The sequence below is a fragment of the Pipra filicauda genome, unplaced genomic scaffold (genome assembly GCF_003945595.2).
Source record: "Pipra filicauda isolate LSUMZ 115617 unplaced genomic scaffold, ASM394559v2 scaffold190_size1978887_pilon, whole genome shotgun sequence".
Classification (NCBI taxonomy): Eukaryota; Metazoa; Chordata; class Aves; order Passeriformes; family Pipridae; genus Pipra; species Pipra filicauda.
Window position 1 is genome coordinate 1,579,826 of NW_024104299.1, and position 18,920 is coordinate 1,598,745.

Below are 18,920 nucleotides of genomic sequence, written 5' to 3' on the forward strand. Positions count from 1 at the left end.
TCTGACTTCTGAGCAATGGGCACTTCCTTTCTAATGTCTCATTCTAGAAGTTAAGCTCCATGCTAATATTGTGGGGGTTAATATAGCTACTTTTTATAAGACTGGCTTTTTTTATATTCATTTAATAATTTTGCCAGGTGTTTGCCTCACTGATGAAGGACAACAAAGAAGGAGACAAGAACCACAGCCCAGCACCGAAAAACTAATCCTTGTAACTAATCCTTGAAGTCAATTGAAAATGTGGAAAACCACTTGAAGACTAAAAGCTTTCACATCACTTCTATGTGGAAAAAACACTATAGAAAATGTGAAAATGAGTTGGAAAAATGACATAGCTCTCAGTGGAGTAATGAACTGATGAAATCTTCACCCTTTTGCCAGTATTAGTTTTTGTCGTGGGAAGATTTGTTTTCACACAGAATACTAAAACCTATAAAACTGAGAATTGAGGAGTTCATATTTAATACTTTAAAAGAATCAGCTCAATGCAATAAACATTTGTAATAACTTCTGTTGGTACTTAAAAAAAATTTTGAGGCATAACTTTTTTTACAAATACCGCAAAGGCACTTTTTTGGGGGGATGAGGGAAATTCTAAATCTTAAAGCCCCAAAACTGCTATCCAAACCAAATGTTTTGGTACAAACATTACCTCCAAAATTACCAAGTTGAAAGTATTAAGGACCAAATAAGGTGGTTTGGTATGTTTATGTGCAAGATGGTTAAAATTTGGGAAAGGGTATTGTCTTATTGTGGTTGTGTTTTGTTTTCTTTGTTTTTTTTTAAGTTGCAGCTTCATTCTTCAGTCTGGGCAAATGTACTTAACTCAGGAACTGTAGAAGTATTGTGCCCAAACCTAGAGTAAAAATAATACGAATTTTAAACAGTGGTAAGAACAGGGCTACTATTTTCACTGTACAGCTTTCAAAGTGAGTGGTGTTAAGCATTTGTTTTGGTGTATTGGTTGTGGAGTAAATGGAGTGGGTATTCTGTGAAAGGGTTTTGCCACCAGAAGTTTTATTTTGTCGAGCCATTTCCAACTAACAAATACTTGTATGTAATGGTGAACACTAGATAATGACAAAGCTATCTGCGGACTTGGTGTTAGCAAAGAAGCACCCGCTTTTAACACTTGGGAATAATGCAGACACAGATTTTATTAGTGTGCAATACTGAAGTCCAAAAGGTTTAGTGATACTGAATTCTTTAATTCTGTAACATCTTTTAACTGGTCATATTGTATGTGTCATGGCAGTTACTTTCAAACATTTCCTGTTCTCAAAGATGCTGTACAACAACCTGTGGTTGTAGGGGACAGAAATTTAATATGGATAGCACTGCAGGTAAGGAACACTTGCACTCTCTTCATCCATTTTTGCTAATATTTAATGTAAATAAATTCCTTACATGTGGGTTTTTTAACTGGTCCCTCTGGAAATCAAGTCAAAATTATCATTATGTATTTTTAAGTGCAGGAGGCTTCCAGTTGTCTGGTGTTTAAAAGCAGAGTCTGCATAATCGGGGTAAAGATTTAGTGTGGTGTAACTTACATTGCTTTCTGGTTTAAAAACTACGTATATGCTACTCATAACATTACGATTTGAAATGTAAATGTCAGATTTTTCTTAACTTATGTATTCACTACTTTAATTGGATCCAATTTGTCTTATATTTTTGTGTTATCTTGTACAGTTTTCTTACTTTTCAACTATAAATCTGTATATAACTGTAAATAGAAGGATCAAGCCTTCCTTTAAGACCACTAGTACCAACTCCTGTGTAAATAAAACTTATAGCAGATGCGCTCTGTGCCTCTTTTCCGTTCTCCTGAAATGTGCTCCAAGAGCTGGTGGCCGCGGTGTTGGTGCCTCACCGAGGAGCCGAGGGTAAGCTGGGGCCCAGTTCGAGCCCCTCCGGCCCGACAAGGGCCTGTTTCGGTGCGCGGCAGCGTCTGCGGCGTTAATTAAAATGTTCATTAATTGGGGCGGGTGTGGTCCCCGGCCCTCAGCGCCCCGCCGGCCTCCGCCGCCAGGGGCCGCTGTGGCGGCGGCCGGGCCGGGCCGGGAGCGCTTCCGCCGCCGGCAGCACGCGCGGGCCGCCGCCATGAAGCCGGTAGGGACTGAGGGAGCACCGGCGCCGGGCGGGACGGGGAGCTGAGACTGGAGTTCCCGCGGGCTTCACGTGGGGCTGGGCGGGATAGGGAGCCGTGCCCAGGAGCAGCCTGTGGCGCCGCGGCCCCGGCAGAGCAATGCGGGGGTGCCTAGGGCAGGTATCGGCGGGGTCTCGGCAAAGCGCAGCCTCCTCCCGCGTCCCTCGGAGGTGATTTTGACGGAACCGAGGGATGGAAGGAGGTCGGAACGGCTGTTCGGGACAGGGGGGAGCGGGACAGCCCGCGGCGTGTCCCTGGGGCTACGGGGGGCACCGGGAAGAGCCGAGCGGGGTCCGAGCTGCCCCCGGGCCGCGGCAGCGCCTGTGCCCGGCACAGGGACAGTGCCAGGGCACCCCAGTGAAGGCTTCGATGCCCGGCTTCTCCCCACAGCCCTTGCCTTCCCATGTCGTCAGTAGGTAATCCCAGTCCATTTCCACCCCGAGCACCCTTGGGATTGTTTTGGTGTTTTGGCATAGGACGCCTGTGTTGTCCTGTGCCTCCGGATTCTCCCTGAGCCCTGTTTCCCACGACCGCCGTGGCTCCCTGAGCTTTGGCACCTGCAACTCGTACATCTGCATCCTGCTGCTCTGAGCCTTGTAGGCAGCAAGGCAGCCTTGCCAGGTCCACGCAGCTGCTGGTCAGGGAGAGTTTTCAGGCCGGAGAAAGCCATAGCTCAGCATGGGGAAGTGTGCTGCAGGAGAACATTTACCCGAGGCTGTGGCCTTGTACTTTAAAGTACCCCGAAGTACTTACCGTGTGTTGGGGAACAACAGCATCCTGAAGAGAGAACAGAGTGCTTGGGAGCACACAAAGCACCCTAACAACCTGTTTACCATGCTTTGAGTGTCCATGTGTCTGAAGTGATAGACATAGGGCTTAATAAAAAGGTTGTTAAACAATATTTCTGTAGAACATTCATCACGGGTGTCTCTTCTCAAAAACGTAACACGGTTGTGTAAATTTGAAGCTAACTGATGATACTGTTTGGAAGAAACATGTTATTCAGCCCTAATAGAGAGAGGAACTTAATGAGATCTTAAACAGTGAAATAAATTTCACAAAGGCTGTGAATGTGTCAGTGACTTGTCATTTTCTGTTTGTTTCCAAGAGAAGAAACAAAAAGCGAGTTCCAAGCTTTCGCAAGTTACTGAGAACTAGTCAAATAAAACTTGACAACAAATTAAAGAATAAACAGTATAAGCAGAAGAGTGCTGCTAAGAAGTATCGAAAAGAACAAAAGAAGCTAAGGGAGGCTGTCAGAGATGCTATTTCTAGAAAGCCTTTTCCGCTGGAAGAATGCAAGAAAAAGCAAGTTGGTAAGTGCTCAGAGTTATTTTAGTAAGCAAGAAGGTATAAGTGTTACTAAATATTCTGCTGCTTTATGTTGTGAAATTCAAGAAAACAACATTCTCTGTGTACAAATAATTGATGTTCTTGTTGAAAGAAAGGGAGAGTTGTGAAAAATATAAAATGTAGCTGTTAGGGCATCAAGATCTGACAGTTGGAGATGGTAGAAATGTGTTTGTGCTGATCATTATTGGATGTCAGAGGGGCAGTTTTCTGGGATAACACAAAAGACATGCATAAAGGTCAGTGAGCTCCAGGTTGAAGTAAGGTGTAAAATCTTTTCACAAGCCTGGGCAGGGTTAGATTTTCAAGTTTGAATATACATACCGGATTTTAATCTGTAAACATCATCTTCTAAAATAGCTGGAAAATACAAAGAAGAGGAAGAAGATGCTCTTCCACTGGACATGATGGATGAAGATGACTTAAAATTAATGGAAGATTTGGCCCAAAAAGCATCCTTTTTAACCAGAGATCTTTCTTCTAAGTGAGTGTTATTGTGATGTCTACTTTTTGTACTAATTCAGCCTTGTGCAATTAATATGTAATGTAATACATCTATTGGGAGGTCCCTTTTAGCCTGGTGTTTCTTTGCAGTTCCAGTTTAGTGTTTCCTTAGTCTGTTAGTACATTCAGTATTAATGTATTGGCGTCTATCAGTACATTCACCTGCTCTGCCTGACCTTCAGGATACTGTTTCTGCAGTGCTCCTGCCCGTGAGGTCCCTGGCTGTGAGATGAGAAGTGTTTCTCAAACTGAAAGAAATGCTTTAATCTGTAAACAGTCTTTTTTCTGTATAGAGTATTCAGGACATTCCCTGGACTTTGGGCCTTTATACATTTTGCATTGCAAATTGCTGGAAAAAAAAAAAAAAGGTTCTGGAATCCATGTCTGTAAACACATGCAACACCAAAACATTCATACAAAAGATTTGTCACCAGTTTTCTGGAGCAAGGTGTTGGGTAGAGTTCACAGTGAAGTATGGAGAAGGACAGTGCTCCTAGTATTAAAATTGTAAGTCTTTACAAATATCCTTCTACAGAAGTCTCTGGTTACTTGATTCTTTGAAAATCTTGACTTGCCTTTTTTGATGAATGTGAAAACGAGTGTATACCTAAGTGCTCTAGGGTGGTTTTAATTTGTTAATGCTGATTAATATCAGTATCAGTTACTAATCATCTGTAGCAGTACTGATTAACATCAGTAATCAGTTACTAATTAATAATTTAGTATAGTTTTGAAGGAAAGTAGTAAATGGTTTTTCATTTCCAAAGTTGCAGTTGTGCTGTGCTCTGCTGCAGGGTTTCTTGTAGCCACATAGCAAGTTCTTGATTTAAAAGAATTTTATTTTAAACCTTCCCCTCTCCCCAAGCTAACTGGATGTGACATAAGTTTAAAGTCTTGCAAAACTCAAAATTTATTGTGTGTTTTTATTTAATGACATTTTGCAAGATGTAGGTCTCTATGTTTTACATTCATTATGCCAAAACATTTTTAAAATGGTGGAAAAATGGAAGTATTTGCTTTTTTACCTGTTTTACTAGATTTTACCTCCTTTCATAGTGTTCCCTTAAACTGGAGAACTTTTCAATTTTCTTTACTCTGGTCGACTGTAATAGTTCTTAAAAACTTGTCAAATATTACATCACTTATAAATTACCTGTTCATATTAGCACAGACTAGATACTTATGTTCTTATATACTAAAGCGTAGTTTAGGAACATACCTGCAAAAGGTTTGCTGTTGTCCCTGGAGAGTGGGGTGTGACATAGGCTTTCCCAGAAAGCAGAGTAGAAAAGTGATAGGAGTAGTGGTGCAAGTAAACATGGAGTAGGGTAAATAAAAATGTTCACTGACCCTCTCAGTATCACATCCTTGTTTAGACTCACCTGGCAGGTCAAGGCACGGTAAGGGAGAGAGAGGCTGTGGGACATCTTAAGGAAGGTGCTGGACTGTTTGTCCTGTGAGAGGATCCTAGTCCTGCTTGTTTGCTGGTGAAGTCCTTCATGGCAGGACTGCTGGGGGTTAAGAGTTAATCAGCCTGAGCCGTGTCAGTGCAGCCCCTCATGCTGTGGGGGAGCACAGGGAGGGAGGAAGGGCAAGTAAAACAGCACCTTGGCCTAGGTGAGGGGCAGACGCTTAATCCAATTAGTTACCACTAGTGATACACTGTCATACATGGTTCTTGTCTAATTAGGTGGCTGATACATTTAGTTTGCCTTGTGTTTTTCAGTGAACCTGTTCATGTCAAAAAACGAAAACATGAAAGTGTGATTGAGAAATATGAGAAGGTGCCAAGACGAATGCAGACAGAGCCAGAAAAGGAACTCATCCATCTGCTCCCCATCAAAGACAAGAGTGGCATTATTCCTCAAGCTGTGGAAAAGCCAGGTAAGACACAGATTCCAGAACTGGTATAGTAGCCAAAAAGTATATAATTTATTCTTTTAAAGGTTCACGGTATTACGTGCTTGACACTAGACATTTTATTTTTGCAGTTCTCAATGTTGCTCATGATGAAGAAGAGGGTACAGAAGAAATGGAGGAAGGAGAGGGTAATAAAACATTATGTTTGCTTTGTGTTGGGTTTTTTTATGGTTTTTTTTTTCTAAATCACTGCCATATCTGAAGAGTACTTTGCTGTTCCCTAAGGAAGTTTGTAGTTTAAGTGTATTTCGTTCAGATTTTTTGGATATGTTCATTACCATGTTGCCATGAAAGCATAACAGTTATTCAAAGCTTGCTTTCTTACCTGTTAGATTCTCAGGACCTGAGGAATAGCTGACTTCAGAATCTCTTTCTTTAAAATTATTTTTATTTTTTATCTGCAGCTGATGTGTTCATGAAGTTCCTTTTATCAGTTATGCTATCTTTGCTAGTAAGATGGATCATATTGGTCTAACATAAAGAATATATGCTGTGGTTCTGTTGATTACTCAGATCATTTTGAAACGCAGTTCAGGACACAGGCTTGTGGAGGCTTTTGAGTGTCTGTCTTTGTCTTTGAAATTTTTTGCTTAGAACATCAGAATACCAGGAAATTGAGATTTTTGATTTGCTGTTGGTTATCCAGTTAGGAGTAATTTTCAAATAACAGTTGCAGTTCTAACTTTGCCACTTCTGGGTCATTATTGTCTAAATATAATCTGAAGTTGAGAAAGGACATAACAAAGTAATACTCAGAAAACACAAACAAAACAATTGTATTTTTAAAAGAAAAAGTGAATGTTGAATAATTTGCTGCAAATTGCAGAGCACTGTGGTTTCTTGGCACAGTTGGGATAATATGTTGAGTTTCCATGGTCCCACTGTACTTCGGGAACACTGGACAGATTCAAAAACATTTAGTCCACTTCTTTTTGCAAGCAAAAGATTTTGAAGTGGAGCAAAAATTAATCTCTGGGTTAATATAAGTACTAGCAAAGTCATTCTTAAAGCTTCTTTGACTGCGGAACTTCATGTGTTACTCCTGTGGGGTTAATACCACACCCACTGAAATGATGTTGAACTGTAGTTTGCAACATGGTATTTGTTAAGTGACTTCCCCACTGACCCTCTTTTCTCTCACACCTTGTGCCAGACTTTGTTGAGGAGCCCCTGCCTGTTCTGACTCCTGAGGAAATGGCTGCTCAAAGGCGACAAAAGCTGCAGGAGAGGAAGATGCACATAGCTGCCTTAGCATCTGCCATTCTGTCTGAGCCAGACAACAATGTACGTAGCATTTACTTAACAGGCATGTACATGTACCTCTGTTGTGCGGTAAGTCACGAAATAAAGATCTGAAGTGACCAAACAGTAGCAAAGGCACAAGAATACATGGGTAGAACAAGGAAAAGGTCAGTGTTGTATCGCTTCTCAGGGGCTGTCAGACTGTGAAACTGCATAGGTTGGTGGTTGGTGTAAAGGATTTGAATCAGGTGAAGGTCCAGGTGACTATGTTTGCTCTGTTCAGGAGTAATTTGTCCCTCTGAGTACTTGTGGTTTTAGGAATAATACTGTCTGGGGTATTTTCTGTCCAAACTACCTTGTTCCTTAAGTGTGACCCTTATGTAAGCTCTGATTTCAGGGTTGTATCTGATAGTTCTCAGTGCTTCAGGATATACTAATGATTTTTTATAATTCTGTGCAAGTTTATAATAGCAGGACAGTTTGATTATTCCTGAGATTAAAATTTTTTGGGGACATGTGGCATTTCTTGGCTCTTTATGCAATGCTAAGTAGAGTGAGTAACTGCTGAGTTAAAGTACATTGTGCTTGTCCCTTGGTTTGTAGTTGATCTTCAGCTGATTTTGTCTCCCTGTTTTCTTTAACCAGATTAAAAAGTTGAAGGAGCTGCGTGCCATGCTGATGGAACAGGATCCTAATGTGGCTGTGATTGTTCGGAAGCTGGTCATGGTTTCCTTGATGGAGATATTCAAAGATATTGTGCCTTCTTACAAAATTCGGCCTCTGACCGAAGCAGAAAAGGCTACCAAGGTAAAATATCAAATTTATTTATAGGGTAGTATGAGTAGTTCAGAATTTTTTCAGTTGTGCCAAATATGAACGCTGTTCTTTTTTAATATAAATTTATAGTTCTGAGCAAAGGGTGACAAATATACAAATACTTGTGGAAGGTCTGAAGCTGTGACACTTTCAGGAGCAGAGGTCTTTGTTTTGAACCTTTAATTCTTACATACTTCCTTTCAGGAAGTAGGTGATATGCTGGTGGTAATGGAGAGGAAAACTAGTATATGAAAGTAGTATACCTAACCTGGGTGACTTTTCTCATAACCCTTTGAGTAAGGTCCCACACTAAAGAGAATTAGAAAGAAAACAAATTATGCAACACTGTCACCTAACTGGCATAGATTTCTTTGAAATGTGTTCAACAATTTACTGAACAAATGCAGAGTAATTTGTTTTGTGCAGCTCGTTTTTAATCAATTCTTTGGAAGGTTTCTTGAGTGTAGGTTTAGTGCAGTTTAGAGTCATTAAAATAACATCTAGTTGATAATTTTACTTCAGTCTCTGTAAATGAAATGGGCCTAGTTGGAAAAGGCCCTCTGAGCACAACTGTAGAAAAATACAGGAATATTTTAGTTTTAATACATTTCTAGGAAGTTCTGTCTAGAAGAAAAAACTGCTTAGATATCTGGTATTTGTTTTAAACCTTTTTTTTCACCATTGGCTAATTTCAATATTTAGCTTTCCAAATAAAATTTCGTTTCTCTTATGTTTACAGGTTAAAAAAGAAACTCAGAAACTGAGAGAATTTGAGGAAGGCCTTGTGAGCCAGTATAAATTTTACTTAGAAAATCTGGAACAAACAATTAAAGGTATAGTCAACACTTCCCAATTTTTGTAGTAAAGGCAAAATTGTTTGCAGCATCAGTTTCCCTCTGATTGAGTGCTACCTGCTGTCTTTGAGATAGTACTTGCATGAAGTATGTAGGAGAATGCCTGCAATCACTAAAAATTTAAATATTTATAAGCTTCCCATCATTCTGAACAGTAATCACTAAAAAAATTAATAATGGTTTGTGCAGATTGGAAGCAAAGGAAGTTGAAGAAAAGCAATGTCATCTCATTAAAGGCATATAAAGGTCTGGCAGAGGTAGCAGTGAAGTGTCTGTGTGAGCTGCTTGTGGCCCTACCTCACTTCAACTTCCACAACAACATTATTGTTCTCATTGTACCGCTCATGAACGATCCATCGAAAATGGTAAGTGATTTTTCTGATTAGAGAAATAGTTCTTGTTTTGCTTGAAAAATAATCTATTTCTGAGCTTTATTCCACAACATTCAGATCTTGTGGCCATTTCTTTTCACTATTTTAAAGACTGTGTCCACTTTCTAATTAGTAAATACCATGAGTATCATCTACTACTAGCTGTTGTTGTGGACTTGGCTTTGCAGAACAATCTGTGTGATTTGCTTTTTCAGATTTCTGAACTGTGCTTTGAGGCAGTTAAGAAGCTCTTTAAACAAGACAAGTTGGGCTATGCTTCACTTGGTGTGGTTAAGGTCATTTCTGGCCTTGTGAGGGGCAGAAATTACGATGTCAGACCTGAGGTAAGAGACTTCTGTTGTACCTCACAATATTCTTCTGGCAAAGGTTGAAAAAAAATCTGAATGTCAAAGTCAGCGTGGGTGCTGGCTACAGACAAGCAGAACGTCCCCACTCTGTCAGACCACAGACAGTTTAGGATTAGGCTGAGCCAGAGGGTTAGAAAGAGAGGTATGGGGCAAGGGAAGGAGACTGGGAGTTCATGCTGACAGAGGTGTGGGTTAAGTCAGACAGGGAGACTTGAAGTGAGAGGCAAGTGGAGGAATGGATAGAAGTGGACAGTGCTGGGGAAGGAACTGGGAGCAGAGGTTAGAGATACAGGTATGAAGGAACAGGAGGAGAGTAAACAGAAGAACCTTTGACTAGCAAAGCCCACTAGATGGAATGGAATTCAGGATTTTTTACCCTCTGTTCCTATAGTGGATCACCTTTCACTGTATTTAATTTGTTTTTACCATAGGTGTTAAAAGTATTTCTTCACTTAAGAATTAAGGAAGTAGAGTTACAAAAAGATTCCGAAGACATTGCACCAAAGAAAAAGTTCATGACTTACAAAGAGAAAAGAAAGAATCTTTCCAGAATGCAAAGAAAGGTATGACATGTGCTTTCTCGTGCTCTACTTGTGCAACTTTATGTAGCAATTTGTTCCAGCAATGATTGCACATCTGTTCTTGCCATTGCTAACTCTCAGCATCAGTGATTAGTGTTTGCATTGTACTTGAACATTTATGAGCTTCTACGGGGAATTTAATTATCTTCCTATCTTTTTTTTTTCCTCTTTCCTGTACTGATAATGCTTTTGATTGGTTGTTTCTGATAGCAATATCTAAACTGGTTACCCAGTAGGTACCATAAGTCACAGGGTGACTTTTGTGACTCACCAAGCATGGAAGATTTGTTCTCTGGGTATCTTTGCAACCTAGATATCCAGACTGGTTGGAAACATTTAATCTGTTGTTTTAAAATCAACTGTGTATTTTCAGTGGAAGAAAGCAGAAGAGAAACTAGAACGAGAACTCCTGGAAGCAGAAGCATCAGAAAGTAAAGAAAAAAAATTGAAGTTGGTAAGTAATTTAGAGATTATTTCCCTATTTTTGCTCCTAACCGTTTGGTAATCAAGTGTCTTCCCTCCATTCCAGCATTCTATATCTCTAGAGAATGTTGTCAGATAACAAACATTTTGCCTGTACCAGAGGTCTAGGTTTTAGTTAACCAAGGTCTCTCAGTTTGCCCAGGAAGGCCAACTTAGTCATTCCTATTCCCTTCTGCACTCTGCCCAAAAAGGTATTGAATCCATTGACATATGTCTTGCAGGTGCCCTATTCCGTAGGACACCATGTAATGGGTGTTATCAGCCTCTCAGAGTGGCCTTCAGGGAAAGGAGGAGTTTGGCTGCTGTGGGCTGTTTAGCCAGGAGGGCGTGAGGGAACAAAGTCAAAGCAGGAGAGCAGGACTTGAGCTTTTCTGCATAAGAAGAGTGGAAATGGCAGAGCCAGGACTGGTTTGGAAGGCTTCAGTGCAGGCTTGGACAGAGAGAAGCATTTTCAGTTGAGTTTAAGTGAAGTAGAAATGTCTGTTTTCCATGATTAAGTATTTAGTTTTGTTTTCTTTCCTTCAGCACACAGAAACCTTGAATATTGTATTCGTAACTTACTTTAGAATCTTGAAGAAAGCTCAGAAGTCTCCACTTTTGCCAGCTGTGCTAGAAGGTCTTGCAAAGTAAGAACTGACTCTGCCTTCTTTTGTGTGTGTTGGAAAAGACATAAAGCACTAAAAGAATTTTTGACTTTGAAAGGAATTTATAAAAGCGGTGAGAGAAGATTACTTTATTACAAATTACTTTATTTCTCTGCTGAAGTTCTCAGCTATTTCCAGAACCATTTCAATGTGATGTGAAATTTCCCATGATGGAATCAATGTGGTTCAAATCCAGCAGGGTGTGATGTGATTCCATTATTTTGCCTGATTACTTCCTGAAGGACATGAGCATGTCTCTAGAGCTATTGGGAAGCCATGATTAGCAGCTGGGGGCTGAATCATTCCTTCACGAGAAGACAGTAAATGTTCAGCATTTGATTTAGCTGCTTTTAAGGTGTGGATTTTGGCAATTTAAAATACTTTGAACTGAATTCACAGATAATATCTTTAGCTAAAAATAAAAATCTCTTTGATTCAAGGTTTGCTCATCTCATAAATGTGGAATTTTTTGATGACCTGTTGATTGTCCTTCATTCTCTTATTGCATCTGGGGTAAGTTGAGTTTACTTTTATTACAGTTTTCTTAAAATTACTTTCTTTTGGGTACTTAATCAGTTTTGTATTTTTAGGATTTAAGCTATCGTGAGAGTCTTCATTGCATTCTCAGTGCTTTTCATATACTTTCTGGTCAAGGTAAGAGATTTTTAAAAACAAACTTTTGTTTAATGTTGTCTGATAAATCAATGGAGTAAATGTGTTTGTTTGGGATTATGTTAATAGGTGATGTTCTTAACATTGATCCGATGAAATTTTACACACATCTTTACAAGACACTGTTCAGCCTACATGCAGGTAATGCCAGATTCTTGTTTTCAATGTTTACCTAGATAATGTTTATTCTGCCTCTTTGGTGTCACAGCCTTAATGTAGTGTTAATAAACTACAGTTGTTTTAAGATGTCTGAGTTCTGAAAAAATTACTGTCTGGTTTAACCTACTTTTTTTCTTAAGTTACACATTGCATTACTGCAATACAAGTACTTGAAGTATTATTGCAATACATGGTAACAGGTTCTCATCATGTAATTTCATTAGGGAGTGCTGAGTATGTGGTCTTGGATAAGCCTTTATCCTGTCCTCAATTTAAATATTTTTACTTCCTTGTAATTGTTTCTTACAGTGGCAATTTAGAAATTCTGGGGGTTTTCTCTAATTCTTTCTCTAACAGGGAAGGAATCTTTACTTTTTCCAATATTAAATTTAAATTATTTTAAAAATTAATTCTGTCTTCTAAAATTTTCTGGTGTATATTTCTGATTGTTATATTTCTGGCATTTTATTTTTCAAATCTAAATTTCCCAATAATTCTGAGAAGTTGAATAGTTTAAGAAACTGTATTTGTAAAATTTGAAACTAACATAATTTTAATTAACTTCATTAATGCGTATTCACTAATGGAGAAATATTAAGAAAAAGTATTCTGCAATTCTGGATGGGTAAAAGACTAAATCTTTGCACTGTTTAATAATTTACAGATGATACAGTGGATTGTCATGGTTTGACATGACATGGATGCACTTAGAATTAAAACAGTAGCTGTGTCTAATGTTTAGACATTTTTGACAAACAAGTATTTTCTTAGAAAGGAGTGCAGAAACAATGATACATTTTTTCTATTCAAAGCTGGAGTACTTTTACCAAAAAAGGGTGTATGCTTATGTCTATATCCCGTGAGAGCTGTGTTTGAACCTCTTGGCTTTTGTGCTGTTTCCAGTGTCCAGTCCATAGCAGAGTATTCAGCTGTATGTTCCATGAAATGGTTATTTACTCTTTTTCTGAAATTCTGTATTTGAGGTGGTACCAATGAGGATATAGGGATTGTGCTCCAGTGCCTGGATGTCATGTTTGCCAAGCGGAGAAAGCAAGTTTCCCAGCAACGAGCTCTTGCTTTCCTAAAGCGACTTTCCACACTTGCTCTTCATGTACTTCCAAATTCCAGTGTTGGGATATTGGCAACAAACAGGATATTCATGCAAGTAAGTTTTACTTGTTGAAATTTTAACTTGATGACTAAAGGTTATTGAATTTTTTGACAAATTGATTTTATGCAAAATATTTTAAAGCATCTTAAGCAAGAATGATGAAAACAGGGTATCCTTAAATGCTGCTGAAACTGAATAACATGGAATGAATCCTGAAACTGACTTAGCCATGTTATAATTGGATGTGTAATAAGAGCAACTCAGTTGTTTTTTTGTGTGTTGTAGATGTTCCCAAAGATGGACCTCTTACTAGATAACGAGTCTCAAGGCAGTGGAGTTTATCTTCCAGAACTAGATGAACCAGAGCATTGCAATGCTCAGAACACAGCTCTGTGGGAGCTGCATTTACTTCAGGTTAGTAACTGAGTGAATTGGGAAGTAAAAGTCAGCAGTAAATAGCTACTAAATGTTTATATGCTTTATACAAATAGAGAACAGAGGTCTCCAGGCTTATCAGTCAAATCTGGCCCACATGAGCCTATTCCATACAAAGAGGAAGAGCAATGCAGTGATATGGAAGGAATGGGCTCATGATAACACTGGATCTTACTGCAGGTTGTTTAATAAGATTCCTTTGGAGGCTTTTTCAGTTTGTCAAGTTCCCTTTAAATCCAGCCCTTGTCCAGGGAGGAACAGACACCTTGATCTGTCGTTCCAGTCAGAGTTTGGGGCTTGGGGAGGGCTTCCTTGGCCCTTTCTTCCTGTTTTCTGGGAGTAGGAGTTAGAATAACTGTGGAGAGTCATGTTCACAGCATGACATACAGTGAATAAATGTATGACTAGGTGTTCTCATTCACTTAACCCTACAAACTGAGTGATTTTGAGGTGCTTTTTCTATTTAAAACAACAACAGAACGTTCCATCTTATAGAAATGGAAATAAATGTGAGAATCTGTAGATAAATAAATTATTATCCCTCATCCTTCAGTCAACTGCCTTCTTTCTTCCTTTCTTTCAGAGACATTATCATCCAACAGTGCAGAAGTTTGCAGCACACCTTATTGCTGGAGCTCCAACTGAAGGTTCAGGAGCTCTTTCACTTGATTTCAGCCAAAGGTGAGTTATCAAAGAGATTGGGTTTTTTAAAATAGTGCTTTGAAAGGAAGCTGTTGCTTATGCTTTATTAAAGGAATTCCTAAAAATAACTCTCCATAAAATTAGAAGATTCTGATCTTCAAACTCTCTTTGTTCTTCTGCCAGTACAGAATGTTGGCTGCCCTTTTTTTTTTTTTTCTTTTGATACTTGCTGCCAGGCTGTAACAAGGGTAAAAATCTCAAAGTGCAGTGTGTTTTCTTCCCACGGGAGCAAAATTTCTGCACTTCCTCAGCAGCAGCCCTGATCTGAATATGGATCAGGATCACTGAATTGTGGTTGTCCAGCGTAAACTGGAAACCAAGTTGCAGCATAAGGTCCATAGTATGTTAAAACTCGAGAGCAGCCATGCTGGTTCACACTGAGGGTCTGATTTAGCATCCTGTCTTTGGCAGTGGCTGGAAGCAGGTGCCTCATGAAAAGTAAAAATGGGGCATACATATAAGGCATGCTCTGAGGTTAGCTCAGTTGGTTAGAGCATGGTGCTAATAACACCAGGGTTGTGGGTTCAATCCCTCTATGGGCTATTCACTTAAGAGTTGGACTCGATGATCCTTGTGGTCTCTTCCAGCTCAGAATAGTCTGTGATTCTGTGACATGCTCTGAGCAGTGTCTTGGCCTCTGACTGGTCTCAGCCTGGTGGATTTTCTGAACCTAATACCAGTTTCTGTTGGTACTTCGCTCTTCATAGCGTTCTTTTTAAAACTGTTCAGTGTCCCTTGAACCAAAGCACACATTTTGCGAATGCAGCATTGTTTGATAAGGGTCCCATGAGTCCACAGCTCCTTAGGTTAAGACCTGCTGTCTTTTGTTTTGAACCTGGTGCCAGTATGCTTCATTTGACAGCCCTTGGTTCTTGCTCTGGGAGATTAAGTGAACAATCTGCTCTACACTCTTTCCATGCCTCACAGAACTTGGTAGGCCCTCTATCATATCATCCCTCCACCTACTGTCTCTTCTGGCTCAAGGGATCTAGCTCAGACAGGAGCCGTTCCATACTTTTCCTCATCTTTGTTGCATATTCCTGAACTTTTACCAACTTAAGCATTTCAAGATGAGGAAATTGGAGACTCAGTTGCAATATTTGAGATGTGGATGATCTGTGGGTTTATACACTGATGTAACTAATTTCTATTGTGTTCTCTGTTTCTTTTCAACTCCAAACAGCATTAAGGTCACAACCCTATAAAAGTATCTGTCATAACAACAAGATTTTTTTCCTTAAGTGATAGTGGTCAGCTCAGAGCTTATTGTGTTTATGTAAAGCTGAGATTGATTTCTTTTTCCAACGCTAAATTTCATTTGACATGTTACTGATATCTCATATGGACTATCTGAAGTTCTTCACATGGAGCTCATTTTTACTACCACAAATAACTTGGTAATCTCCAGCTCATCTTTGAGCATGTTAGAAAGCACAGATCCTGGAACAGACCTTGTGTGAAATCCATAGTTTTTCCTGCCATTGCAAAAACTGGCCACAAACTGTCCTCAGTTTCCTGTCTTTTAGCCAGTTCTTTTCTCCTATGATGGTCTTCCCTGTTCTCCCATGGATGCTTAGTTTTCGTAAAACTTTGGTAAGGAACTCTTGGAAATTCTAGCAGATTGTGTCAGCTAGATAATCTTTATCCACCTTTTACTTTCCTTTATTAAATATGTACAGATTAAGCAGTGAGTGCTTGGAGCTCTGGCAAGCCAACAGAACAGTTTTCTTGTCTCCCACAATTGAGTATTTTAGACACATTTTACTTGACTTGCATTGTTTGCCAGCTGTTGGCTTCTGATCTTTTGCAGGTGATGCTCATTACTCTGAGTTCTCTTAAAGTGTGATGGAGGATGAGAGTGGTGTGTGTGAGAAGCTGCCCTTAAATTGTTGATTATCAGTTGAAGATGTATCTATCTAATGCCATTTTTCTTTCACTGTGGATTTTGCTGTAGGTCTGCTACAGAACTTTTTGAGGCATACTGCATGAAAGGAATGACCTTTAATCCTCCTGTTGCATCAGTAACACCCAGAAGAAAGGTACCATCTTGTCGCTGTGTCCTTTTTTAACCACATGATGTACCAAAATAACCTGTGTCTGCTGGCTCACTGTGCAGTGCCCAGGCATTGGCACGCTCAGTTTGGCTTTCTGGTTTCTATACTTTGCATGTCAAGTATTTCTTTTAACTGGTGTAAGATAGGACTGACTATAAAGAAGGAAAAGTAACTGTATAAATAGTTCCACCTCCCACAGCTTCAGTTCATGTAGCAAGATGAATATGGTAGCTGTTATTTTGCACTTTGCAGTGGTTCAGTGCAGATTTCTTGGCCCTTTTCTGTAATGATGAACTAATGTTTGTTCAAAAAGCAGTAAAAAAACCGCAGCTCTTTTCCCAGTGTGGGTAGTTGGCAGGACAGCTGGATTTCCAGAGCCTTTGATTCAGTATGTAGAGGGATACTGATCCCTATTAGCCTCACTGTAGCTTTAAAGTGTAAATTTGAGGGGAACAAAGAGTTAATGTATAAAGATGAGAAAGAGGGGAACAGTTTTTATGTCCTCAGCACTGTTCCAGAGGCCAGCCTCCTTTAAATGTCCAGTGAGGGGTGTCCTTTAAAAAGTGATAATTTTATTTCTTCCTATAAAAACATTTAACCTTGTCAGTGCTCCACTTTGTAACTCAGTAATGTCAGTTGAAGCCTTGAGAGCACAAATTTTTTTCCATTTTAGAGAAGCAACTCATGAAAATGTGTTTGTACTTACTTATTCCATCATTTTACAATGACTTCTTGACGTGTCTGTCCTGCTAGGGAGTTATATTAGCACCTCAGACAGAGCAAGGCTGGGAGCAGCAGATAGGTGAGAGATTTGAGTTGTAGTGCTTGAATAAGGAAAAGCACAAGCTTTTTAAGGTAGCAGAAACAAAGGAAGAGAGAAAACAAACTGTCCATAGGTGGTTATAATGGACATAACTGGGAAAACTACCCTGGGGCTTTGCCTGCTCTCTGGTTTTTGGGCTCATTTAACAAAGTTTGGCAGTATCTAAGTTTTATCCTCTCTGTTCTGCATATTCTCTGTGTGCCATGCTGCCTTTGTCAGCACCTCCCTGGTGTTGATAGAAGCTCCAATTGGAGCCCCTTGCACTACTAAAGAGAGGATCTCATTTGTCCTTGAGTGCACAATGTACTTGACTGTGTGAGTGCTTAGACTTTAATGGGGGAGCTTAAATCATGTGTGTGATCATAATTCCTCATCTGAGCACCAGGAAAGAGTGGAAGGCTCCAGCTCTGGCTGGAGGTAGAAGGGTCAGGGCATTCCTTTCTGTCTCACAGCCTCTACTGTGAGCATCATTGCTCTCACTGGCCTTTTAATCAGAGATGCTTGATTTATATATATAGGTGCTTGATTTTTGTTTCTGAGGTGTGTTGAACAGGAAGCAGCGTGTAAGCACCTCCAGAACTGGAAGCTGTGGCTGTGTGTAGTAGGTAATATTCCAAAGTCCAGTTTACCACAAAATAAAAAAACCCTGAGCTTATGAAGGGCTGACACATCATTTGCAAGCCAAGGGGAACTTACAGGCAGGGCAGGCAGGCATGAACTGCCAATTCCATAGGTCTAGAGTCTGGATGACTGGGGACATGGGAGAGTAACAGGACTGCTAATTTAAGCTATGCATGGAAAACACATACTGGCCTCGTTTAGTAATGCAACTAATATTTTGTAATTTTCAGGATACCTTCTCACAAATGGATTCATTTCTAGATGAAGAGCTAAACAAGCAGCTTCAACAACACATCAGTGAGACTGTTGTTCACAAATCCTTGGATTTTGCTAAACACTTGAAGGAAACATCTTTGTCATAAATGTACCTATTACTCAACTTCAGTTGGCTTCTTAATTATGGAGAAAGATTGGCTGAAACTGATTTCCACTCATCATTAAAGGAATACCAGTAGGCTTTTTTTTGAATATAGAAACACACAAAAATGTAACAGCAGTTTTCCACAGAGAGTTACAAACCTGTCCGCTTAACTATGGAGCCTGTGTTTGCAGGGCTGGGGAACCACAGTGAACAGTCACATCAGTAATTTAAAAAGATACAAAACAAGGCTATTTAAAATTTGTTTGCAACCATGCATGATTGTATTTTTGTTTATATATTTTTCTAATTTTTATAACAGAATATAGACATATGTATTTCCAAGAACTCACTGGTTCTGTTGATAAATTAATAAATATTTTGAAAATGTTAACAATATTGGCTTGTCTAAATTACTTACAAATTCCAAATCTCTATTTTTTCTGTTGCATTTTTTCTTTTTTTCTTCTAATGTCTTCTAACCATTTATCTCATCTTGAAATGATTTTGCATTTGGTGGAGGTTTTCCCTCTGGTGAATCTTGGTATTGGAAAATTGAGAATATTGGATTTCAGTTCTAAACTGGCATCATGACTGAATGCTCTACTGCAGTGTCTTCAATAAACCATTGCTGTCAAGAATGATGGACAAATACAAGGTAAGAATGTAAATATTTATCGTTTTATCTTGGAAGTAATTTTCT

General features: G+C 39.4%; 2 protein-coding genes across 5 annotated transcripts in view; both read left to right on the plus strand.

Annotated features, from left to right (window-relative positions):
• TBC1D12 (TBC1 domain family member 12) overlaps window positions 1-1,800 on the plus strand; it is a 43,992-nt gene extending 42,192 nt beyond the window's left edge. For both annotated transcript variants that reach the window (XM_039380247.1, XM_039380248.1), the window contains one exon: window positions 138-1,800. In XM_039380247.1, the coding sequence (XP_039236181.1) occupies window positions 138-206 (69 nt within the window). In that variant the 3' untranslated portion in view covers window positions 207-1,800. The remainder of the gene's footprint in view (window positions 1-137) is intronic.
• Window positions 1,792-18,611, plus strand: NOC3L (NOC3 like DNA replication regulator). 3 transcript variants are annotated; one of them, XM_027743128.2, is made up of 21 exons: window positions 1,792-1,886; window positions 3,258-3,465; window positions 3,860-3,983; window positions 5,730-5,887; window positions 5,995-6,051; window positions 7,077-7,207; window positions 7,811-7,972; window positions 8,721-8,814; window positions 9,025-9,200; window positions 9,422-9,550; window positions 10,006-10,137; window positions 10,529-10,609; window positions 11,164-11,264; window positions 11,723-11,795; window positions 11,873-11,936; window positions 12,024-12,095; window positions 13,097-13,278; window positions 13,510-13,638; window positions 14,243-14,340; window positions 16,316-16,400; window positions 18,090-18,611. In XM_027743128.2, the coding sequence occupies exons 1-21, from the start codon at window positions 1,800-1,802 to the stop codon at window positions 18,219-18,221; spliced, it is 2,475 nt and encodes an 824-aa protein (XP_027598929.1). In that variant the 5' UTR covers window positions 1,792-1,799; the 3' UTR covers window positions 18,222-18,611. The 3 variants fall into 3 exon arrangements, with proteins under 3 accessions (XP_027598929.1, XP_027598928.2, XP_027598930.1); XM_027743127.2 differs by lacking the exon at window positions 1,792-1,886 and adding an exon at window positions 2,071-2,112; XM_027743129.2 differs by lacking the exon at window positions 1,792-1,886 and adding an exon at window positions 2,165-2,269.
• The last annotated feature ends 309 nt before the right edge of the window (window positions 18,612-18,920 follow it).